Source organism: Bubalus kerabau, chromosome X, assembly GCF_029407905.1.
Source record: "Bubalus kerabau isolate K-KA32 ecotype Philippines breed swamp buffalo chromosome X, PCC_UOA_SB_1v2, whole genome shotgun sequence".
Taxonomy (NCBI): Eukaryota; Metazoa; Chordata; class Mammalia; order Artiodactyla; family Bovidae; genus Bubalus; species Bubalus kerabau.
The window spans coordinates 130784702-130810170 of record NC_073647.1 but is presented as its reverse complement, the minus strand read 5'-3'; the positions used below and the strand labels follow the sequence as shown (position 1 = coordinate 130810170).

Here is a 25469-nt window from a genome sequence, read left to right as displayed (position 1 = left end):
TCCCACAAGCTTGAAGAATGTACAAAGAGAAATGGGGGGATTGAAACATAAAGCATTGACCAGTTTAAACTGGTTTTGCCTTCTTAAAACAGGTTGTTGATTAATCAAACCTTGAGTTATTTTTAGAGGCAGCACTATGCATGTGCCAAAAAGGAAGCTATGTTTCCAGGATGAATGCAGAACCAAGAGGATTCAGTCTGTGGAATTCTCAGAGTAGGAATGTTGCCAGGGGAGAACTGTATGAAGTCCTTCAATATGGAAAATCTGACTTCTAGCAGCATGAATAGCTTACATGAACTAATTCAAGACTAGCCAATTAGCTTCTAAGTTTGCAGTTCCCCTAAACCCTTTCATTTTACCTCAAACTCTGGATTGAGGAGACAGATTTGAGAGCCCAACTTCCTGTCTTCTTGCTACTCCACCTTGGATTAAAGTTTGTCTCTCAAAAGCCCGTTCCATAGTATTGGCTTCTAGGTGCATCAGGCAGTGAGCCCTTGCTGGGGAACACTAGTGACTGACAGGCCTGGCATTAGATTCCTCTCTGAATTCCTCTAGATCTGACGCTGTTATACTCCTCTTGCCGTAAAGCAGAACTTGTGTTCCTTAACACTCAAATGTATCTTGGGATAAAAGCAAGGACTCTGGATATATTCCAGTACACTTCTTCAGGCACAAAGCCTTGAAGGCTACATCAATAAATGACATGAATAAAGAAGAGAAACAGATGATAGGGACAGTAAATCGTCTCTCTGTGCAGTGTCCGATAACCTCAATCAGAATAGCACAAAACCATCTTGGATGGCTTTCTTCATTTAGAAATGTACTCATATCTCAGATATGGTGACTTGGGTTCTAGATCATGGCAGTAAAGGGAAAATGGCCATAGAGTAAAGCATTAGGAATTTGGAGGGTTCCCAGTGCTTATAAAAGTTGTTAATCCTATTGTACACTTACTAGAAGATGTCTAAAAAATGCACATAGCTTAATTTACAAATGTGTTACAATAGTAACAAAGACAACTGATCAGAGCACCATAAGAAATAAAATAAGGAAAGAGTTTAATATGTTTAAAGAATTAACAATATGTGGAACAGGGACCCCAAGTGAATACATGATGTTGGGAAAATGATGCCGTAGACGTATTCAATGCATGGTTACCATAAACTTTCAGTTTGTAATGAAACACAGTATTTGTGACGCATGATTACATGCAGTACAATGTTTGAAAAGTATGCCTGTCAATCAATTAAAACAAGTCATGAAAAGAGACTGACTGGCTTTTGAAAAGGATGGAGCAGCATTTGTCTGTGGGAGCACACCCCATTCTGCCCCCTGCCTTCTGTGTTATTTTCCCCATCTCAGGTCAAGTCTGGGACATGAAACTGTAAGGTTTGCATTAGGGACACTGCTCAAGAGTTTGCTTGGATGTGGTGTTCCCCAGGAATCTTTTAATCCAAGAGAGAGACAAAATTTGGGCCCCCATAAGTGGGGTCTGGAGAGAAAACCACCATAAAATACAGGTCATTCAGAGACCTGCCCAAACTTTCTCTCAGGCCTAAAATGCCCAGACAGGACATTCCCTCTTATAAGCCTTGTAGTTCTCTGTGAGGTCAAAGTCTCATTCTAAGAAGAATGGCCTCAGTTCAGTAGAGGGAGAATCTCAGGTTGGAGAGTCAGGTCCCAGGACTGGCCAGGACCATGGTGAGGTGCCTGAGTGAAGAAAGGAGTATCACTAGACCCACAAATGAGGAGGCTTTACATACCCCTGCCCCTATTCCTAACTGCAGAGGCTCCAGGCAGAATTATAGGGATGAGAAACCTCTTTCTTTCTATCTGGTCTCAGCGAGGGAATTGATGGAACCCCAGTTCTTAGGAGGGTGGCATCTTGGCCATCACCACTGGGAAGATGAGGACCATCAGTGCTGATGAGAGGGTCTCTCCCACCAAGGAGGAAGGCTCACAGAGTGGCGCTGCCCCTGTCAAGGAGAGATGCACAGAGAAGTGCCCTGATTCCCCACTAGGGACTCGGAGAGGTGAGGGCTTCGTTTGGGGGCAGGAGGACTCAAGTCCTCAGTGCGAAGGGTCCTGGGCTCTGACAGACGGCATGGTGAGGACCCTAAGTGATGACCCAGGGACTGCTGAACGCTGAACGACGGGGTCCCCACAGAGCCCCACCCCTTCCATCATCCCTCAGAGATCGTGCACAGGGCAGCCATAGCTGGAAGTGTCTCTACAAAACTTCTGTGCTGGTGGCGAAGAGCTCGGACTGATGTTCAGCGCGTTCATGTGGCTAAGAGTGGATTCCCAGGACTGATCTGTAGGCAAGGTAAGGACCTGAATGTGGACTCAAGGGACCATTCCCCCGTCCGGTAACAAAGATAATGCCCAAAGTCTCATCTCTGTGATCTGCAGGGGATGGTTCCTACAACTCTCTTAGGCCGATTTCTTTGGTATATCTTGATCTAAGACATTCTGTAAGATAAGCGATTACTTGATTCTGTAAATGAAGGAAACATAGGCCCTAACTCCAGTCAGTGGGAGAGCGCTGAGTGCGGCCGAGGCATGGAGCAATAAAGATGGCAACACAAAGCAGCACCCATGCACTGAATTCCTGGACTTCTCCTCTGCCAAAACTCTTAAGAGGTGAAACTTTGTTTGGAGACTTGTGGACACAGTTGGGAAAAGGGAGGAGTGTCAGATTCTGAGAGATATGAAGATGGGGACTCTGAATGAGGACTGTAGAACACCCCGCCAGGCTTCTTCCCCCCGCCAACCCCACTCCTTCTGTCATCTATTAGAGATCCTGGGTATCACAGCTTTGAGAGGTGAGGAAGAGAGGGCCCAAGCCAGCAGATGTCCCAGTGTTCCTCCAGCAGTTCTTCCCACACCTAATGAAGCTGAGCCAAATTCTGTACTTTGTGGCTGAAGATAGCATTCAGTGTTCTGTAAGTAGTATAGAATTGGGCATCCCAGAGGGTGCACAGTGTATAATTCCTTGGGGTTTGTGTTCTGTATGAGGAATTTAGAGATAAATCTGTGTTTTTATGTTCTTGCTACTTTTCAAAGGTTGCTCCTCAAAGCTTATAATCTAAGTGTACCAATGACATGAGTCACACTTACTGTTGTTTATCGGTCTTAAGGATAAGAGTTTTTCTGTTGTGTAAAACAAATGGGAAAGCTTCCATCTTATTTAATAAGCTGGTGCAAGATAACATGGCATTACAATATGTTATTTCCTTGACAATATGAAAACACTAAGCAGTGCAATATGTGGGATCAAGAAATAGAGGGAAAGTAAGATGGATGGTATTTTGTTTCCCCATCTTTTGTAGTCTGTGTTTTACAAAATTATAAGTGACCGTGTATGCTTCGTTAATTCAAAATGTAAAATTAAATTCTAAGAAATTCATTCTCATGCTCACAGTCTCATTTATTCCCTAAAGAGTAATTGAACCTCTGCTCATAGAAGACTCCATGCTAATACTTGGAGAGCTGAGAAAAAGATCTAGCCACTGACCGTAAAATTACAGAGTCGAGAAGCAGCTGTCATGTAAAGGAAATGGTGACATGACAGCAGTCAAATGTGAATTCCCTGATGCAAGGTAGTGGTGGGCCTCGGGAAAGCATAAGTCTTTCGGTGGGAAGTAAATATAAGTTGTGTGCATGGCGGGCTGGATGAGGCTGTGGTAATCGTGACCAGGGACCAGGTTCTCACATGGTGGGCTGCATAGTTTAAAGACAAACCTGGGATGGGAAACTGCCCTTAACAGGTACAGGCACACTTCACTCTGTTGCATGTTGCTTTATTGTATTTCACAGGTACTGCTTTTCTTTTCTTTGTTCTTTTTCTTTACCAAATTAAAAGTTTGTGTTAGTCAACCTTGCTTCCAGCAAGTCTTTCGGCTCCATGTTTCCAATACCATTTGCTCACTTCATGTCTGTGTGTCACGTTTTGATACCTCTTGCAATGTTCACACCCTCAGCAGCAAAAATGATGGACTCAATGAAGGCTCAGATAATGGTTAGCTTTTTTTTTCTTTTAGCAAAGAGGTGTTTTTATTTAAGATATCTATATTGTTCTGAGGCATAATATTGCCCACTTAATAACCTATAGTATAGTATAAACATAAATTTTATGAAAGCACTGGGAAACCAAAAAATTCGTATGACTCAATTGTGATATGGACTTTCCTTTGGGGGTTGAGACCCAAGCCTGCAGTATTTTCTGAGTCTGCCTGTGCTTTGGGATTGTGAGTAAATCTGAGAGAAATGATGTGAAGCTGCCATGGAATGTGTCCTGTGCTCTTATTCCAGTACAGGGAAACCCTGTGGAGATTAGATGCTTTATTCATGTTGTCTTCTGTCTGTGGAGTTTTGCAGAAATCAGGGTGGCACTCCCCTGAGGTGGGATGATGCCTTGAAGCCGCTGGACTGGCGCACTCTGCCCTCGGTGGGGGAGCCAGAGCCCACGCCACTGAAAAATAATAATAATTGAAGTCAAGTTATCTTGACTGTAATTTGCCAAACAATAGGGAAGGAATAGACACTTGTGGGTGGTTAAATGAATGAAAGAGGGAGTGCTTTATGAAAAGGGGCAAGTGAGAGATAGGTAAGTTTGGGGCCCTTGAAACATTTTGGAGCTTTGTGTTACATCCACTGAGGGTGTCTACCTCATGGTGACCTTCAGTGGCATACTCTTAACTGGGATATGATAGTTTTCCTTGCTAACCAGTATTTTTCTGATTTATTTATTGATGAGTTTGGAGATAAGTCTACTCCTGTGAAATGACCACCACAGTTTATGCCATAAACATATCCATTACCTCCAAAATTTCTCTCTCATCCTTTTTTAAGTTTATTTTTAATCGGAGTAGAGTTGCTTTGCAGTATTGTGTTGGTTTCTGCCATACATCAACATGAATCGGCCATAGGTATGCATATGTCCCCTCCCCTTTGAACATTCCCCCACCTCCCACTCCTTCCCACCTGCCTAGGTTTTCACAGAGCATCAGTTTGGGCTCCCTGCATCACACAGCAAATCCCCATTGGCTGTCGATGTTCCATATGGTAATGTGTATGTTTCAGTATTACTCTCGGTTTGTCCCTCCCTCTCGTCCACCCCTGTGTCACCAAGTCTGTCCTCTATGTCTGCGTCTCCATCCTGCCCTGCAAATACATTCATCAGTGCTATCTCCTAGATTCCATGTATATGTGTCAGGATACGATGTTTATATTTCTCTTTCTGACTTTCTTCACTCTGTATAATAGGCCCTAGGTTCACCCACTACTTTGGAACTCACTCAAATATGGTCTTTTTTATGGCTGTGTAGTACTTCATTGTATACAGAAACCAGAGCTTCTTTATCCATTCGGTGATGAACATCTAGGTTGCTTCTGTGGCCTATCTGTTGTAAATAGTGTGGCAATGAATATTGGAGTACATGTGTCTTATTCAGTTATGGTTTCCTAAGGGTTTATGCCCAGTAGTGGGATGGTTGAGTCATGTGGTAGTTAAGTCTGAATTTTTAAGGAAACATCATACTCTTCTCCATAGAGGCTGTATCAATTTACATTCCCACCAACAATGCAAGAGAGTTCCCTTTTCTCCACACCCTCTCCAGCATTTATTGTTTATAGACTTTTTGATGATGGCCATTTTGACAGATGCTGTCTCACCCTTTATGTTTTGTATCTGGGATAAGAACACTTACCATAAGATTTGACCTCTTAGTGTACAGTATAGTATTCTTAACTCTAAGCTCTATATTATATAGTAGATCCCTAGAACTTATTCATTTTATATAATTAAACTTTGTAACTTTTGATTAATACTAGAATCGGAATACTGCCTGCTGTATCAGTGAATAAACACTGTCAGTTATCAACAGTTGCAGCCACCACGGATGGTGAACCCTGAGGGAACAAAGGATGTAAAAATACAGGATACGGGCCCCAGATATGTAAACTTCATATCAAAGGAATAATTTCAGTGAGCCCCGATTCTTGCATCTTTCCATATATGGAAAAGGGCTAAATTCCTTAACCAGGGTTATCTGGTTTTCCTTCATTTATCATAATCTTTTGATATTCAAACTACCTGCCCTTTGTTGCAAAACTTCTATGTAACCTGGCTCCTCCCCTCCCTTCTTTGGAGCAGTTCTCCCAGGGTTACTCGAGACGCTGCCTCCTGGGTTGAAGTCCTAAACGTATGTACCAAAGAGAACATACCTGTCAGCTTTTAGGCTGTGAATGTTTTTTTTTTTTTTTTCTTTTAATTTATTTATTTTAATTGGAGGCTAATTACTTTACAATATTGTAGTGGCTTTTGCCATACATTGACATGAATCAGCCATGGGTGTACATTGTTCCCTTTCCTGACCCCCCTCCCACCTCCCTCCCCATCCCATCTCTCAGGGTCATCCCAGTGCACCAGCCCTGAGCACCCTGTCTCATGCATAGGTTGTGAATGTTTTTTAAGTCTACAATTCCTTCTCATTCATTTTCCCATAGACCATGGCAACCACCACTCTACTCTGTTTTTGTGACTTTGACCATTTTAGATTCTTCATATAAATGACATGCAGTATTTGTCCTTCTGTGTCTGGCTTATTTCACTGTAGCAGCAGGTCCTCTAGGTTTATCCATGCTGTAATAACTGGAGAGGTTAGCTTCTTTTTAAGGCTGAATGGTATTCCATTATATGTATATTTTGCATCTTCTTTATCCATTCATCTGTCACTGGACACCTAGGCTGCTTCCCTTTCTTGGCCATTGTGAGTAGTGCTGCAATGAACATGGGAGTGCAGAGCTCTCTTTGAGGTCCTGATTTCAGTTCCTTTGGATAGTAGTGGAATTGCGGAAAGTATTATGAGTTATTTTTGATTTTTTGAGGAACTGCTACACTGTTTTCCCTGTAAATTGGCTGTACCAATTTATATTCCTACCAGCAGTGTTGAATATGTATAGTTTACTAAGAAACTTGCAAACTGTCTTCCAAAGTGGCTCTACCATTTTGCATCACCACCACCGAAGAATGAGAGTTCTTGTTGATTCACGTCCTTACCAGCATTTGATGTTGTCCTTTGAATGCTGACCATTCTGAAAGGCATGTCGTGGTATCTGCTTGTTTTTTTTTTTTTTTTTTTTTTTTTTGCAGTTCCCTAATGGTATATGATGTGGAGCATCTTTCCATATGCTTGTTTGCCATCTCTGTATCTTCCTGGGCAAGGTATCTATTCCTCTCTTTTGTCCGTTTTTTATTAGATGTTAGTTTTCTTGTTAGTAATATTATGAGTTCTTTGTATATTTTAGATTAGAGCCTTCATCCGACATGTTTTTTGCAAATATTTTCTCCCAGACTATGGCTCATCTTCTTGTTCTCTTGGTGTATTTTTATAGAGCAGAAGTTTAAAGGTAATGAAATCTAGCTTATCAATTATTTCTTTCATGGATCCCCATCACTTTTTTCTGTGATGATATTTTGTTGATTGGTTTGCTATGTGGCACATGGGATCTTAATTCCCCAACCACGGTTTGAACTCACAGCCCTTGCACTGGAGGCACAGTGTTTGTAAAATTTTAGCTTTTTTATTTTGTGTTGGGGTATAGCAAATTAACAGTATTGTGACAGTTTTCAGGTGAACAGTGAAGGGACTCAGCCATACATATACACGTATCCACTCTCCCCCAAACCTCCATCAATACTGCCACATAATACTAAGCAGAGTTCCCTGTGTTACAAGGTACATTCTTGTTGCTTATCCATTTTAAATATAGCAGTGTGTACATGTCCATCAGAAATCCCCTAACTATCCCTGTCCCACATCCTTCCCCAGCGGCAACCATAAATTTGTTCTCTGAAAGTGTAAGTCTTTCTATTTTGTAGTTCAATTCATTTGTATCATCTCTTTTTAAATTATGCATCTAATATATGTCATATAATATTTCTCCTTCTCTGTCTGAGTCACTTCAGTCAGTATGATGATCTCTAGGTCCATCATGTTGCAGATTGGCGGTTGCCACAAGAAGGGGTTGGAGGATGAATGAAATGGGTGTAAATGACCAAATGGCATAGACATTCACAACTTTCACTTACAAAATAAGAAGCCCTAGTGTTCTTGCCTGGAGAATCCCAGGGACGGGGGAGCCTGGTGGGCTGCCGTGTATGGGGTCGCACAGAGTCGGACACGACTGAAGCGACGTAGCAGCAGCAGCAGGGATATAATGTATAGCATGGTCACTGTAGTTAATCATTGCTGTTGTTAAGTCGCCAAGTGGTTTCCTACTCTCTGCAACCCCATGAATTGTAGCTTACCAACCTCCTCTGTCTGGAATTTTCCATGCAAGAATAGTGGATTGCGTTGCCATGTCCTCCTCCAGGGCATCTTCCCAACCCAGGAATTGAACCCGCATTTCCTGCATCAACAGGCAGATTGTTTACCACTGAGCCACCAGGGAAGCACATAGTTAATAATACTGTATTGTACATGTGAAAGTTCCTGAGAGAATATATATGTTTTTAAAACGAGCTATAGTTGTTGTGGTCTTTCCTGGTGGCTCAGATGGCAAAGAATCTGCCTGCAATGTAGGAGACCTGGGTTTGATCACTTAGTCAGGAAGATCCCCTGGAGAAGGGAATAGTTTCCCACTCCAGTGGGTAATTCTTACTTGGAGAATTCCATCGATAGAGGAGCCTGGCGGGCTACCGTCCTTAGGGTCAAAAAGACTTGAACAAGACTGAGCAACTAACACTTTCACTTCATTTTCATAGTTGATGTACAATATTTTATGTTTCAGGGACACAACAAAGTGATTCACAATTTGTAAATGTTATGTTCAATTTATAGTTTTTATAAAATATTGACTATATCCCCCTTGTTTTTGCAATATATCCTTGTAGCTTATCTATTTTATACGTATGAGTTTGCACCTCTTAATCTTCTATCCCTGCCCTTACCCTCCCCCTTGCTGCTCTCCCCTGGTAACCACTACTAGCTTGTTCTCTGTATCTGTCAGTCTGCTTCATCTCCCTAGTCTGTTTTTTTTTTAATTCTCCATATAAATGGTATTGTACAGCATTTGTCTTCCTCTATCTCACATATTTCAGTTAACATAATGCCTTCCAATCAATCCATGTTCTTGAAAATGACAAAAGTTCATTCTTTTTTATGACTGAGTAATATTCCATAGTGTGTGTGTGGATCTTACAAATTAGTGGGGTTTTTTTTTTTTTCATTTTTAGCAGTAATTTAAAGTAAGATGAGCACCGAAGAATTGATGCTTTTGAACTGCGCTATTAGAGAAGACTCTTGAGAGTCTAACCCTTGGACTACAAGGAGATCCAACCAGTCCATTCTAAAGGAGATCAGCCCTGGGATTTCTTTGGAAGGAGTGATGCTAAAGCTGAAACTCCAATACTTTGGCCACCTCATGTGAAGAGTTGACTCATTGGAAAAGACTCTGATGCTGGGAGGGATTGGGGGAAGGAGGAGAAGGGGAGGACAGAGGATGAGATGGCTGATGGCATCACTGACTCGATGGATGTGAGTTTGAGTGAAATACAGGAGTTGGTGATGGACAGGGAGGCCTGGCGTGCTGCAATTCATGGGGTCACAAAGAGTTGAACACAACTGAGCGACTAAACTGAAATGAAACTTTATTCAAGCTTTAATGCAGGTTATCATGGCATACTTCTGAGTACATTCCTGAAAAATTCTTTTGTACTTATTTCTGTTTTATAAATCTATGCAACCTCTGGCACTGTTTAGGCTATCATCTGGGTTCGGATCACATAGCAGTGAACAAATGGATACCAGAACTTTAGAGATCATGAAAGCAAGAGACCACAGTGATCTTAGAGTAGTGAACTGAGTGTTGCCATTAGTGTTCATGTCTGGATGACAAATTCTGTTGCAAATGCACCATTAGGTAGTGTGAAGGGGTAGTTTTTAGGGAAATGAATTGTAAGAGAGAATACACTGCCTCAATATGGGCTGCTGTTCTTTTTCATAATTGTGGTTTGCCAATGAAATGTATCATCCCCAACTGGACCTGAAGAATATTGTGCTGGAGGATCCATGGCCACATCACTAAGTTCCTTATTAATCCATTTCGGCACCACAGTCTGTGCTTTTTGTCTGACTCCTCACTCTCTCAGTGTGTGCTCAAAGGTCCGGCCAAAACTCCTGATTATCTGGTGGCTGGGAAGGGCTATCTCTTCATCTCACACTGGTTCTGCCAGTCACAGGTGCCTTCTTAATAAACAGGAAGGTTGGACTGGGGTGGAGTCACTGGCAGAGAGTAGATGAGGCTGGAAGGGAAGGGGAGATGAGTAATGGAAACCCTTAGACTCAGAAAAGCATCAGGTACCTTACGGAGACCATCCAAATTAGTGGGTTATTATTTTTTTTTTTTCTTTTTTTCAGATATACACTCAGGAGTGGGTTTTCTGGGTCATGTGTTAGTTCTGGTTTTAGATTTTGAGGACCCTCCTTACTGTTATCCATGGTGGCTGCACCAATTGACATTCCCACCAACAGTGTACAGATCTTGTCCACATGCTCACCAACATTTGTTACTTCTGTTCCTTTTGGATGATAGCCTTTCTGATAGGTATTAGATAATACCTCATTGTGGTTTAAATTTGCATTCATATGATGATTAACGATGTTGAACATCTTTTCATGTGCCTCTTAGCCAGCTGTTTGTCTTCTTTAGAAAGATGTGTATTTAAGTCTTCTGCCCATCTTTTTCTTGATTTTTTAAAAACTGTTATATCAACTATTTATTTATTTCAGATATTAACCCCTTATTGATTATATCATTGGCAAGTATTTTCTCCAATATAGTAGGTTGGCTTTTCATATTGTTGATGGTTTCCTTTGCTGTGCAAAAGCCTTTAACTTTAATTTGCTTTTATTTCCCTAGCTTTAGGAGACAGATCCAAAAAACTATTGCTAGGAGACAGATCCAAAAAACTATTGCTATGATTTATGTCAAAAGGTGTTCTGCTCATATTATCTTCTAAGAGTTTTATGGTTTCCAGTCTTATAGCTAGGTCTTTAATCCCTTTTCAGTTTACTTTTGTATATAGTGTTAGAGAATATACTGATCTCATTAGTTGAGAGCTACATGTCAAAGAATGAGATTAGAGCATAAATACAATTTGGTAATGTCAGAAAATTAAATGTGCTTTTACATTTGAGCCAGTAATTCAGTGTTTTCAGAAATTAACTCTGAAGAGACATCCACAACCATATGAAAATACGTAAATGCCTATGCCCACGTTAATTGAGGGAACATGATATATCCACAGAGTGGAGGACTACGAAGCTATAAAAAGGAATGAGTACAATTTTGTAAAGTAATCTGGAGTGCTTCCATGATAGATATAGATATATAAAAGAATGTGGGAGTTTGGGGCTAATGTCGATGATACCAAGTCCAGTGCCTTCCCATTCTGGTATGAGGAGGCTTTGAGAGCTGAAGAAGAGAGAGCCAGAGCCAGAGCTGCAGCCAGGGCTCCTATGGTGCCAGGGCCAGTGCACTTTCTGGAGCATGTCCAAGTTTCCTCCCACCCCTAGTGAAGTCTGAGCAGATACTTCACATTGCTTTTCAAGAAAGCAGGCAATCTTCCCACAAGAGGAGGGCCATGGTGGGGCTCATGGAAATTCAGCATATAACATATTTATTTGTGTTCCTATACAATATGCGCAAATTGGAGGTTTTTCTTGTTTCTGTTTTTAAGTATTGTTCCTTTTAATTAAACGTGTTTAGCTTCAGAGTCCAAGTATACTAATGGCACGGCTTTGACATGTACTGCAGATTATCCAGTTGAAAACTAAGGATTTTTGTATTACATAGCACAGACTGAAATCCTTGAATCATTTCTTGTCATTCGGAACAAGATAACATGATATTGCAATATGGATTTTTTTGTGAATATGGAAATTTTTCCACAGTGAAGTCTGTGTGATTATCAGATACAGAAAAAAATTTTAAGAAGTATTCACTTCTTCGTTTGTTTTATTTGCTTTAGTCTTTCTTTGTAAAATTGAAGTTTATTTACCTGGATTGGCTTCGCTTATTTAAGACTGTGGGAGAAGTGAAATCCCAGTAAATTGCTTTCTTGCACACTTGCACTGTAATTGTTCAAATATCAATTTAGCATCTGCTCTTTGGAAGGCTTCTGGGTGGTTTTGGGGATGCTAAGAAAAATAAACTCAACCCCTTCTTATAGAATTCTAGAGTCTAAGAGCAGCATTCATATAAAGTAGCTGGTGAACTGAGATCTAGGGGCCTAATAAAAATGAGGTGTAAGGAGGTGAGGGGATTGAGGGCTTCCTCATGAGGAGTCTAGTGTAAATACACTGAGGCAAGGCACTTGGAGACTTTAGGACAATAAAAGTCTGGCAGCGGAAGGTAGTTTTAAGTTAGGCTACAGGGCGAGCCCACCAGGGAGGCTGTGGAAACACTGAATAGGGGTCAGACCCTCAGATGGCGGGTCTCAAAGTTGAGAGAATTAAGCCTGGAATGGAAAACTACCCTGAACAAATGCTTTGGAATTTATGGGGCTTCCCAGATGGCTCAGTGGTAAAGAACCCGCCCACCAATGCAGGAGACATGGGTTCAATCCCTGGGTCAGGAAGCTGCCCCTGGAGGAGGAAATGGCTACCCAATGCAGTGTTTTTGCCTGGAGAATCCCATGGACAGAGCAATCTGTTCAGTCCATGGGGTAGAAAAGGGTCATTCATGACCGAGGGACAAAACACGAGTAGACCAGAGAGAAATCCCCCCTGGGGTGGGGATGGAATGTGCCCTGTGCTCCTGTCCCAGTACCCATGAACACAGTGCACAACCTAGATGTTTCGTGCACATCATCTCCAAGGAGATTCTGTGCAATAAATATAATAATGGAAAGAAACCGGAAACTCAGAAGCCAGTGGGCTGACACTGTGCTGTGACTCATGGAAACAGAGCTCATTTTATTGAAAGGGCATTCCATTCAGCATTTTTGGCTACGTTGATAATTCTACCAAAGTCTGTGAGGTGAGTCTCTTTTAGGTGATGATGAAATTGATAGGGGCTTATTTTAGTTACTTATTTATTTGGCTATGCTTGGTCTTATCTTTGGCACGCAGGATCCTTGATCTTCCTTGCAGCCTGAGAGTTCTTCAGTTGTGGCATAGAGGATCTTTAGTTGTGGCATTTGAACTATTAGTTGCAACGAAGCTGTGGCCTGTGGGACCTAGTCCCCTGATCAGCAGTGGAACCCAGGCCTCCTACATTGGGAGTGCAGTCTTAACCCCTGGACCACTAAGAAAGTCTCTAGGAGTTGTACAGATGAAAGAGCAGCCGGGAAGGAAGACAGAATTAGTCTCAGAATCAAATTTAGATTCTTTGAATTTCGTTCAGTTAAAAAAGTACCCCCACACTCAAAATACGATCTAGTGGTGGAAATGAAAGATCTTTCTAAACAGCATTTTGGACTGATTTGGTGTTTCATGTCCGAGAATGCCACAGATTCTCTGACATCTCCTGGATTTAAAAAATTCCTCAGGGTCGGTGGTATCCTCCAGGATGAAACTAATCATACTTATAGTAAAAACAGATATTGTGTAAAGTCTCAGTGTGGTCCAGGTGCTTTAGCTACATGCCACTAGCCCTACAAAAGCCACTTCACCTGAGGCTCCCCGATTTTGGGGATGGACCCAAGTCCTCACAACTGATAAGAGGCAGAGCTGGGACTAGAGCGCTTTTCTGAATTGGTCCAGAGCATGTACCGTTCCACTTGTCCCGGCCTGAGGTGCTCATGAGTCAGTTAATTCACTGTCTTCTAGCACTCCAAGATGTATCTTGAGTGACAGAAAGGACTCTGTGATGAAAACACTGGGATGGAATACATAGCCAAGACAATACAAACACCATAATAATTAAGAGGTGTGAATAAAGGAGAGAAGAAGATAGTGCTCAGTTAGCAAATGATCACCTGCATGTGCAAATTCAGACACCCTCAAGTGATCGAGGGCTTACAAGATTATCTGGCGCTATCCTTCTATGTAGAAAGTAAACATTTTATTTGTTTTAATTAAAAATAGTTACTTCTATTTATTTTTTGACTGCTCTGGGTCTTAGTTGTGACACTTGGAATATTTGTTGCCACATGCAGGCTCTTTAGTTGTGGAATGTGAGATTTTAGTTGTGGCACGAGAACTCTTAGTTGTTGGACGTGAGATTTTTAGTTGTGGCATGTGGGATCAAGTTACCTGACGAGGGATCAAACCTAGGACCCCTGCATTGGGAGCGCATAACCACTGGACCAACAGGGAGGTGCCGAGAGTAAATATTTTAGAACTACCCTAAATTTGGTGACTCAGATGGTACAGAATGCGCCTGCTATGCGGGAGACCTGGGTTCGGTCTCTGGGTTGGGCACAATCCCTGGTGGAGGGCATGTAACACACTTCAGTATTCTTGCCTGGAGATTCTGCATGGACAGAGGAGCCTGGCGAGCTACAGTACATGGGGTCACAAAGAGAGGGACATGACTGAGCGATTAAGCAGACACCCTAAATCTGGCTGAAGAGCAGGAATATATCCCCTCTATCTCTTTGACATCATAACATATGTCCTGAGTTCCTTAATTTCTGCTGCATTTTCCTCATCTTACATCACTTTTGGGACTGAGACCCATTTTCTCCAAGATTTGCTAGAGGGTAACCGCTCACTGTTTGTAGGAATATGCATTCCCCCTGAAGTCTTTAATCGAGGGACAGAAGCTGATAAGGGAACCTCCATGAAGGAGGACTGAGGAGACAATCACCCCTGAAAATAGTGGTCACCCAAAGACTAAGAAGAGGAATCTTAGCTCAGTAGAAGGAGCAGTCCCAGGCTGTGGTAGATGTAGTGAGGATGCTAAGCAAGAGGAATCAGAAGGACTCAAGTTGCATCCCCACTGTCTATTCTCAGAGGCCCTGATGGACTAGGATCACATGAGGATCATCCTGACTTCCAACTTGGAATTCTCAGGAGACTAGGACCTTGATGTAAGACAGACAAGAAGCTTCATAAAACAGAGAGTGGAGTTACAGGATTCGTCATATGTCAATGTGAAGACCTGAAAGTGGACTCACAGTAGCACACCCTATAAAAGGAGGCCCTGGAAAATCACTGATGCTGTGGTCCCCAGGAAGCTCTGGGCACAGATGTCCAGTTGATTTCAGTCTAGAAAGTTTTAGCGAGGTGAGACCTCTGTCTAATACAATCAGCTGCAGTTTCACAGAGCGAGGGACCTGAATCCAAGGAGCACCTCACATGCCATGCTGAGTGTTAGCGGGGACCCCTGCAGAGGGAGCCAAACAGAATTCTGTAAATTCTTATCCCTGAGAAGCCCACAGGAGCTACTTCTGAGTGGTCCGCTCATTCAACCTGTGTGATCTTAGGGAGGGCTGAGTCTCCTCTAGCCAGATCAGAACCCAGATCTGCAGATGGGGATGTCTTGAACATAACCGGACATAAGGTGAAGACCATCAGTGCTAGTGAGAGGATCTCTCCCCCAACGAAGGAGGCTCACAGAGTGGCAACCCACCTGACAAGCAGAGATGCTCAGAGCAGAGCTGGCCTCCCACCTCTAGGCACTTGGGAAGGCAAGGGCTTTGTTTGGGAGCTGGAAGACTCGGGTTCATAGGAGGGGGCATCCTGGGCTTTGATACACTGCACAAGGAGGACCCAAGGACGGATGAATATTGAGCTACTGGGGTTCCCGTAGCACGCTGTCCCTGCCGTTATCCCTGAGAGACCCCACATAGGACCTTACGCAGCTCCCCTCCACTTCCGCTTTGAAAGCCTGCGGAGGACCCAAGGACGGATGAATATTGAGCTACTGGGGTTCCCGTAGCACGCTGTCCCTGCCGTTATCCCTGTGAGACCCCACGTAGGACCTTACGCAGCTCCCCTCCACTTCCGCTTTGAAAGCCTGCGGAGGACCCAAGGACGGATGAATATTGAGCTACTGGGGTTCCCGTAGCACGCTGTCCCTGCCGTTATCCCTGAGAGACCCCACGTAGGACCTTACGCAGCTCCCCTCCACTTCCGCTTTGAAAGCCTGCGGAGGACCCAAGGACGGATGAATATTGAGCTACTGGGGTTCCCGTAACACGCTGTCCCTGCCGTTATCCCTGAGAGACCCCACGTAGGACCTTACGCAGCTCCCCTCCACTTCCGCTTTGAAAGCCTGCGGATTGACTAGTAACTGCGGTGACCGTTTGGCGGAGACTTACTATCCAGGACTCGTCCAGAACCAAGGTGAGGACCTGAATGGAGCTGAAGGGACTTTCCCAACCCTCCCAGTAATAAAAGTGACCCATCCACATCCCACCCCTGTGATATGGCTCTTACAGGTCCCTCGGAGCTATCGGCTGAATGTGGTCTAGAGTGTCTCAGGCTAAGGCGTTGGTCTGTGGTGGTAGGCCCGGTTTCTACCCCCGGAGGAGCTCTAGGACTTAGAGGAGGGCCCTGAGGGCTGATGAGCGGACTTCGACCCCGCCAAGGGGGCCACACTGAGCGGCCCCCCTGTACTGGGCTCTAGGATACCCCGGGTAGAGCTGGCCAACTGTGGTGCCCCCTGGTGTCCACTGGAGGTGGTTTTGGGGAAGTGAGAGCCCTGTTGTAATGGAATAAACCCAGTTCAACAAAGGGACCTAGTCCCCAACAATATTAATGGCTGTGACGCTGAGTGAGGATGGGGGCTCCTCTCATAAGAAATAGAGTCACAGAAAGCGCCAGTCCTATTTTGAGGACTGGGAGAAGCGGGCATTTTGACATGACATTTCCCAGATCATCTCAGGGAAGTGAGAGACCAGGTTAAAGCGGGGAGCCTCAGGTTGGGAAGGGAGAGTTTCAGGTTCCCTTGTGGGATGGTGAGAACCTCAGGGGCTGTGGGGATATTCCTCACCACATCATTCAGACCACATCCTCCTTGTCATCATCCCTTTGAGACCTCAAGAATACATGGCGGTTCCCACTGCAGGCCAAAGGGGAAAAGCAACTCCCCTCAGACCACTCCACCCTGGTCCGAGGTGTGTGGTCAGCAGATTGAGAAATTTTAAACCCTGTCATAAGTCAAATGTAGGCCTTGGTTGCTTCTATGTACTGGCTATTGTAAAGAGTGCTGCAACGAACATTGGAGTACAAGTGTTTTGTAAGTTACTGTTTCCTCGGTATATGCACAGTAATGGGATTGTTGGCTGATGTGGTAATTTTAGTCCTAATTTTTTATGCAGAGTGAATTAAGTCAGAAAGAGGAAAGCCAATATTGTATATTAACACATATACATGGATTTCAGAAAGGTGGTACTGATGAACCTATTTGCAGGGCAGCAGTGGAGATGCAGATATAGAGAACACACTCGTGGACACAGTGGGGGAAAGAGAGGGAGGGACAGACTGAGAGAGTAACATTGAAAACATACGCATTACCATATATAAAATAGATAACCAGTGGGAATTAGTCATATGACACAGAGAGCTCAAACCCAGTGCTCTGTAATAGCTTAGAGGAGTGGGATGCGGTGGGAGGTGCGAGGGAGTTTCAAGAGGGAGGGGACATAAGCTATACCTATGGTTCATTCATACTGATGTGTGGCTGAAGCAAATACAATACTGTAAAGTGATCATCCTCCAATCAATAGTAAATACATTTAATTTTAAAAAGACATAGAGAAGAAAAGAGAAGCAAAAAACTACTATAGGCCTTGAATTGGGATCTGTGTGGGACCACAGGGACATCAACCTGCCTGTAAGAGCAACTGTTCTTAGAAGACTGTTTGGTAAGGTAAGGTCATCTTACTTCCTCCTGTTGGGACACAGAGTGATTGGCTTTTACTATCACACAGGCATCAAGTCAGGAGAAAGTGGAGCTTCTCTGCCAGGAGCCCAGTTGAGGAACCTGAGTGAGTACTCAATGCATTTATCCCAACCCTTGGATTTCAGCCCAGAAAATCTCAGGGAAGGACTGTCAGGTTGAGCATCTACTTCACTGCTTTATAGCAAGTGTAGGGGAGGGGAAATGTCTAGTCTGAAGGTGCAGCCACCAGTCAGCAAATGGAGAATGGTGCCCGATGTTTTAAGGAGCCAAGGTAAGGACCTTGAATGATGATCCCAGTGAACTTGGGATGGAAAAAACCCTACTGAGCTCTCAGCACTGGGTATCCCCTTGGAGGGAGGTGGACTGAGGTATCCTTTCACTTGCTTCTGGATCATGTGGAGGTCTAAAGTGTCTGTATCAGAGTAGCAGAGAGAAGGGTGCCCAGGCTCCGCCAGGACTTGACATGGTAATACGAAAGATGAGCTGAGAGGACCCCACTGCCGGGACCTGCTGTCACGTCAGTAAATCCAAAGCAGGGCTGAGAGGATGCAGAGGAAAAGTCTAAGGCCTCTGTTCTTCCTCTGTGGGATTCTGTGGGGACAGGTGAGCAGGAAAACAGGAGGCTTGTGGATTCCTAGGGCAGTGTCCTCAAGGACACCTGCAGAGGTGGCCTTTGATTAGGCCAAGGTAGAGTCTCCCTGTTTTAAGGTGCTCATGTCACCTCATTCTCCATCCTCCAGGTGCCCCAATCTCCTGTCTACTGGCCCAGAATCCTGCCTGCGGTCCCTGACCACAGCCATCATGCCCCGTGGGCAGAAGAGTAAGGTCCGTGCTCGTGAGAAACGTCACCAGGCCCGGTCTGAGACCCAGGGTCTTCATGATCAGGCCACCACATCTCGGGGAGAAGAGACCACTTCCTTCTCCCCTCCTGATTCAGAGAGCGCTCCGTCAAGCTCGTCTGCTGCTGGCACCCCCAAGGGGCCTCAGGGAGCCCAAGGCACCACCAGTGCTGCTGCAGGTGCTATACCCAAAAGATCTGGTGGTGGTGGCGCAGCAGGCTCGAGATCTGGCGGTGGTGGCGCAGCAGGCTCGAGATCTGGTGGTGGTGGCGCAGCAGGCTCGAGATCTGGTGGTGGTGGCACAGCAGGCTCGAGATCTGGTGGTGGTGGCGCAGCACGCTCGAGATCTGGTGTAGGTGCCAAGGGCCAAGTTCAGGAACGTGAAAATTCCTCCCAGGCCTCAGCTGCTGCAGCGAGCTCTCACAGAGATCTTCTGACCAAGAAGGCACAGATGTTGGTGCAGCACATGCTGTGTAAGTATAAGAAGAGGGAGCTCATTAAGAAGTCTGAAATGCTGAAGGCAATCAGTGGAAGTTACATGAAGCAATTCCCAGAGATCCTCAGCAGGGCCTCTGAGCACATGGAGGTTGTGTTTGGCCTGGTGCTGAAGGAAGTTAGACCCAACAGTCACTGCTATACCCTGGTGAGCAACCTAGATTTCAGCGACAGTGAGTCTATGAGAGGTGACTTGGGGCTGCCGAAGAATGGTCTTCTGATGCCTCTGCTGAGTTTCATCTACCTGAATGGCCCCCGTATCTCTGAGGAGCACATCTGGAAGTTCCTGAATATTCTGGGCATCTATGATGGAAGAAGGCACTTCATCTTTGGAGACACCAGGAAGCTCATCACAGAAGATCTGGTGCGGGAAGAGTACCTGGAGTACCGCCAGGTGCCCGGCAGCAATCCCCCTCGCTGTGAGTTCCTATGGGGTCCTAAAGCGCTTACAGAAACCATCAAGAATAAAGTCATGGAGTTTTTGGCCAAGGTCAATGATACGGTCACTGATGCCTTCCTGGCGCAATATGAGGAGTCTTTCAGACAGGAAGTAGAGAGCACCGGGGCCAGAGCTGCAGCCAGGGTTGGCATTTCTGCCTTGGGCATGGCTGCCACTTCTGCCTCGGGCATGGCTGCCACTTCTGCCTCGTGCATGGCTGCCACTTCTGCCTCGGGCATGGCTGCCACTTCTGCCTCGGGCATGGCTGCCACTTCTGCCTCGTGCATGGCTGCCACTTCTGCCTCGGGCATGGCTGCCACTTCTGCCTCGGGCATGGCTGCCACTTCTGCCTCGGGCATGGCTGCCACTTCTGCCTCGGGCATGGCTGCCACTTCTGCCTCGTGCATGGCTGCCACTTCTGCCTCATGCATGGCTGCCACTTCTGCCTCGGGCATGGCTGTCACTTCTGCCTCGTGCATGGCTGCCACTTCTGCCTCGTGCATGGCTGTCACTTCTGCCTCGGGCATGGCTGCCACTTCTGCCTCGGGCATGGCTGCCACTTCTGCCTCGGGCATGGCTGCCACTTCTGCCTCAGGCATGGCTGGCATGTCTGCCTGGGTTACTGCAGGCATGTCTGCCTCGGTCTGGGATGGCCCTTCTGCTGCAGCCCAGGCTCAGTATCTTGCCTCAGCCAGGCCTGGCATTTCTACTGCAGCCAGCGCTGGCCCTTCTGCCTCAGCCAGTGCCCACGCTGGGGCCGTATCCAGCCACTCATCTCGCCCCTAGTGTGGTCTGAAGGCCGTTCTTCACTTTGTGGTCAGAAAAGCCTGTCAACTTGTGTTCCTGTTGATTTTTCCCCCCCTAGTTTTCAGTTCTTTCTTTTTTCAACAGAAAGTTTATTTAGGTTCATGATACAAGTATTTGAGTAAAATGGGTCACACACAGTTTGCTGTTTGCCACATTTATGAGTAACAATTTTGTTTTTTGAAATGCATATTGGAAATGCTCATATCACTTTTGCGATCCCGGATGAGAATAACATCACTTTAGGATAAGAATATCCTTAGAAATGTGAAAGACACCACACTAATAGAAGCTCAGAACATAGATACATAGAGAGATAGCCAAAAGTTCTTCAAGTTTTGGTTTGCTTTACTCTCTGTTTAGTCTCCCTTTTTGTAAATATAAAAGATATATGCTTGGATCTGCTTATGGTTTTCAAGAATGTTTGAGAATATAAATTAAAGCAAATGATTTATTTGTGGCTCTTTTTTTACACAAACATTAATTGAGCATCTGCTTTTAAGAAGTCTTTCATGCCTGTACTGGCGATGTTTAGTCAAAGAAACTCCCAGTTTCTGCCCATTCAATTATAGTTTCCAGGGAAGCTGTCATTCTATGGAAGAGGCTGAGATACTCTCTACTTCAAGAAGAACAAAAAAGAAGCAGGGTAAAGAGCGGGTGGAGAGAATATATTACTTTGGTTTCATTGCTAAGCAGAATTTTGGCTGATTGGGGAGGTTGGGTCATTTTTTTTTTCTTTCAGTTAGAATGCTGCATAGTTTCTGACATCTGATAGATGCAAAAAAAGAAAAGAAACCCAGCTGATGTAACATCTGAGGTGAAGATCATCGTAATAACTGCGATTGCCCCTAATTTCTCAATAGAGACAGGTGCTATGACAGATGCTTTCCATAAATACATATATTCCACCAGTCTGACAAGGCAGGGTTTATCAAAGTCACTTCACAGGAGAGAGCCCAAGGCTCATAGAGTTAGAGTTTGGTTTTGTGCCAAAATACTTAAGGCTGGTAAATGACAGACCTAGGACTAGACTCCTGCCCTAAACTACTCTAGCGTACATACTGTTCTTCTCCCCCGACCCTGAGACATACCCTTGTCTTGTCTTTTAAACAAGTACTTTTAACATTTGATATTTCATTTCCCTTGTGGCTCAGCTGGTAAAGAATCCTCCTGCAACACGGGAGACCTGAGTTCGATCCCTGGGTTGGGAAGATCCCCTGGAGAAGGGAAAAGCTACCCACTCCAGTATTCTGGCCTGGAGAATTCCATGGACTCCATGGACTGTACAGTCCATGAGGTCGCAAAGAGTCGGACGTGACTTTCACTTTCACATGGTAATTCTCTCTTTTGGACTTCCCTGATGGCCCAGGGAAGTCCAGATGGTAAAAGCCTCTGCCAGCAATGCAGGAGACCCTATTTAGATCCCTGGGTTGGGAAGATCCCCTGGAGAAGGAAACGGCAACCCACTCCAGTACTCTTGCCTGGAAAATCTGATGGACAGAGGAGCCTGATAGGCTATAGCCCATGGGGTCACAGAGTCGGACACGACTGAGCAACTTCACTTTCACTTTTCACTTGTCCTTTTTCTTATTTATTTGGCTGTGCTAGATGTTAGTTGCAGCACATGGGGTCTACTTCCCTGACCAGGGATAGAACCTGGGCCCCCTGCATCGGGCGCCTGAGGTGTTAGCCACTGGACCACCAGGAAAGTCCCCACCCTGTATCTTTTATTTCAGTGTTTTTCTCAGTACTTCAAAATTTGTCCTAGGTGATAAAAAAGAATGTCCTTGTGCTCAAGCTCCTGGATCAGAATGTGTAGCCAGAGCAGTAAGAATACCAAATATATTTAACCAGAAATGCGTATCCCTTATTCATTATTCATAGATAAATGAAAGAGACACTATTCGGTGACAGTATTAGCATGTGCATTGGCCATGTTAGATAAGCTCTGAAGACCAAGGGCTCTCCATACCATGCTTACAGTCTCTTGTCTGTAGAAAGTAAATCTACCAGAACAGAAATGACATGAGAATCTTCACCTGGCTGATGAGATAGATTTATGTACTTTTTTTCTCTGATGGATGACCACCTATCCTGGAACTCCTGCCTTGGGCTGTAGCTTCTCCATCTCCTATCACTCCTGGGACAGGGACCCATTCATTCTCCGTAGCATTGCAGAGCAAACACAGTTCAAGAGTTTGCAGAGATGTGGAATTTCCCCAGAAGCCTTTAATCCAAGACACAAAGCAAGATGAGGGCCCCATGTAGGAGGACTGAGGAGAGCAACACCCCAGAATATGGAGGTTGGTCACTGGAACAGCACTCCCAGCTGCTCTCAGTCACAGGGGATCTCAGAACTGTTGCGCTAAGCATGGCCTCGCTTATTCTTCAGGCTTCTCAGAGACCTAAGAAACTTGGTCTTGGTGCAGAGTTCTGAGGTTGGTAGAGCAGAGAGGATCAATCTCTCAGAAATGACAGTGATTAACCTGAATGAGGCTGATGGAAAGATGCAGCTCCATAGTAGGAACCTGTAAAGATATACTTGTCCTTATTGGCAAGTATATGAAGTCCAGAACAATCCGGGCTGCTGTGGTTAACACTTTCAACTCAGGTCCCGGGAAGGTAGGGATTTTGGGAATCAGCAGAGCCCTCAGCCTCAGATCAGCAGAGAATAGGGCCCCAGGAAGGGTGCATAGTCAAAGTGAAGACCCAGGGTGTGGATATGGAAGCCCCTCAACTCACAGCCAACAGGACTACACTTAGCTCATCTTCTCCAGTTAGCCCTGGGAGGCATAGGTAAGTGCTGGCCAGCTCAAGGGCCCCGTGACTTCTGCCTGGTTGGTGTCAAGGAGATGAGGACCTTGGTTTATAGGCTGGCTGTTCATCAGAGAGTGGAAATCCCAGGTATGACAGTGGCACACTTGTCTGAGGAGTGCGGCAGGCAACTACCCCATTACAGATAAATTCTTAGAAAGTCCTGCAAATGTAATGGGCCCTGGGAGGGAACAGGCAGGGCTTTCAGACTAAGTTTATCCCTTATTTTCTGAAGGTGAATGGCTTCAGGGCCTTAAAGTCCTTGGGCTAATGGGGAGGCCTCATTTAGCTGATGTAGGGTACCCAGTTCCTAATAGTATTCAATCGATGGCACTGACTGACAATGAAGGATCCCTCTCAGAAAGAAGGGGGCCTCGGAGGGCACTGTCCCCGTTAGGTCTTAGACTGTGCCACTTAGGCCTGCTGACATGGTGAGTACTACTCTCTTCCTCCCAGAGGATCACATGGAGGTATGGAATCTCATCCTGATCAAACAGAGAGACCACAGGTCAGCAGAAGGATGATTTCCAGATTGTACCAGAAGGTAAGGACCCTGATGACTGAAAAGACCATCCATCTCAAAACAATGGGGGCAGAACATATTGCTTCCACTACTGTTGGCCTCGGAAGACCACAGACTGTTGTGGCCCGATGAGGCAAACTCCACTTCCTCCTTGGGGATCTCGGAATTGGGGGCCTGAGGGGAGAAGCTTTAAGGCAAGTCAGTGAATATTTCCCATTTGTGAATATTTCCAGGTTATTTCCATGTCAGAGTGAGGATGGCAAAACTGTTTAAACATACATACCAGGATGGCCACAGAGAATCTTCCCTACTGTCAGGCTAGAAGGCCACAGGTAGAGTTGTCAGGCCAAGGGGCCCTTCAGCTCTGACCAAGGAGTAGCAGGAAAGTTAGGGTTTTGGTCTGATGGTGGTGGTCCCATGTCAACAGAGCGGGGAGTCTTGGGCTTGGCTGAGAGTCAAATTTGGGACCCTGACTTGGGACCCTGAAAGGAACCACGTGTCATCCTCAAGGAGCTTGCCACAGCTTTCATTCTTGTGAGACTACGGGTAGGGGTGGCTAGATAAGGCCACTCTTATTTTCTCCTCCAGGCTCACAGGGAGGTATCAGTCTTACTATGAGGAGATAGGCCTCAGGTCAAGAAGGAGGGGATTCCCCAGGCCCCATCAGAAGTCAAATTGTGAAGCTCGAGTGGAGACTGAGGGGTCTACTCATCCCTGAATAGAGGGGACAAAGGAGATTCATGCCCTCCCCTTTGATGTCAGTTCTAGAAAGCTCAGGGGAAGACTGTCAGGCAAGGCTCTCCCTCACATCTTTATACCAGGCCTTCTTCTTGCTGTTGTTGAATTGCTAAATCATGTCTGACTCTCTTGTGACTCCATGGACTGTACCCCGCCAGGCTCCTTTGTCCATGGGATATTCCAAGGAAGAATTCTAGGCTGGGTTGCCATTTCCTCCTCCAGGGGATCTTCCTGACCCAGAGACTGAGTCTGCGTCTCCTACAGCTCCTGTATCTCAGGCGGATCCTTTACTGCTGAGCCACCAGGGAAGCCGGATATCAGGCCTAAGGGAGGTGAGATCTTTGTTGGAAAGTGCAGCCACCAGTCATGAGAAGGGAGGGATATGGTGCCTGCCAGGCCCTGTGGCAGATGCTTTACAGTTACCACCACATGCCACCAGTCTTTCCAGACAGGGCTTGTCAAACTCCCTTCACAGTTAAAGAGTCCAAGGCTCTCTCAGTTTAATGATGTGACAAACTTTTCCATGGCTGGTAAGTGACATAGGCCCTTGATCTGAGTTAGTCTAAAGCTCACCCTCTCACTCCTGCAAGCCTGAGCTGACCTTGTACCCTTAATTCCCTTCTTATTCTCATTACTGTGAAATGTATTGGAAGCAATAAGAAGAAAGACTCTGAGGTTGAACTATTACATTGTAATACATAGCCAGAGCAATAATAATAATAATGCCAAAACAAATGTGACATATGAAGAGAGGAAAAAAGAGATAATATTTGCTAGCAATAAGATCATCTATGCATACATATGAGGTTTCAGATACGCTTAAAGATCAAGGACTCACAAAACAATCATCACATTACCATTTTTTTGTATAAAAAATATCATTAGATCTAAAATATAAAGTTTATTTATTAGAACAGAGGTTGCCTGAGAAGTCTGGCTGAAGGACAGAGGGCCA

The 25469-nt window shown here is 45.0% G+C and overlaps 1 protein-coding gene and 1 pseudogene across 2 annotated transcripts; one reads left to right on the top strand and one right to left on the bottom strand.

Moving 5' to 3' along the window:
* Window positions 1-9245: 9245 nt before the first annotated feature.
* Window positions 9246-10505, bottom strand: LOC129640182 (ubiquitin-conjugating enzyme E2 D3-like; annotated as a pseudogene).
* Window positions 10506-16104: 5599 nt separating this feature from the next.
* Window positions 16105-20893, top strand: LOC129638808 (melanoma-associated antigen B2-like). 2 transcript variants are annotated; one of them, XM_055563507.1, is made up of 4 exons: window positions 16105-16301; window positions 17891-17947; window positions 18603-18687; window positions 19099-20893. In XM_055563507.1, the coding sequence occupies exons 3-4, from the start codon at window positions 18664-18666 to the stop codon at window positions 20419-20421; spliced, it is 1347 nt and encodes a 448-aa protein (XP_055419482.1). In that variant the 5' UTR covers window positions 16105-16301; window positions 17891-17947; window positions 18603-18663; the 3' UTR covers window positions 20422-20893. The 2 variants fall into 2 exon arrangements, with proteins under 2 accessions (XP_055419482.1, XP_055419483.1); XM_055563508.1 differs by having other exon boundaries at window positions 18603-18901; window positions 19010-20893.
* The last annotated feature ends 4576 nt before the right edge of the window (window positions 20894-25469 follow it).

Excerpts from the sequence above, each read along its gene's own strand:
- LOC129638808 (XM_055563508.1), top strand. The coding sequence starts at position 18,664 with ATGCCCCGTGGGCAGAAGAGTAAGGTCCGTGCTCGTGAGAAACGTCAC. Across the intron at positions 18,902-19,009 it reads TGCTATACCCAAAAGATCTG|GCTCGAGATCTGGTGGTGGT; the intron begins GTGGTGGTGGCG and ends GTGGCACAGCAG.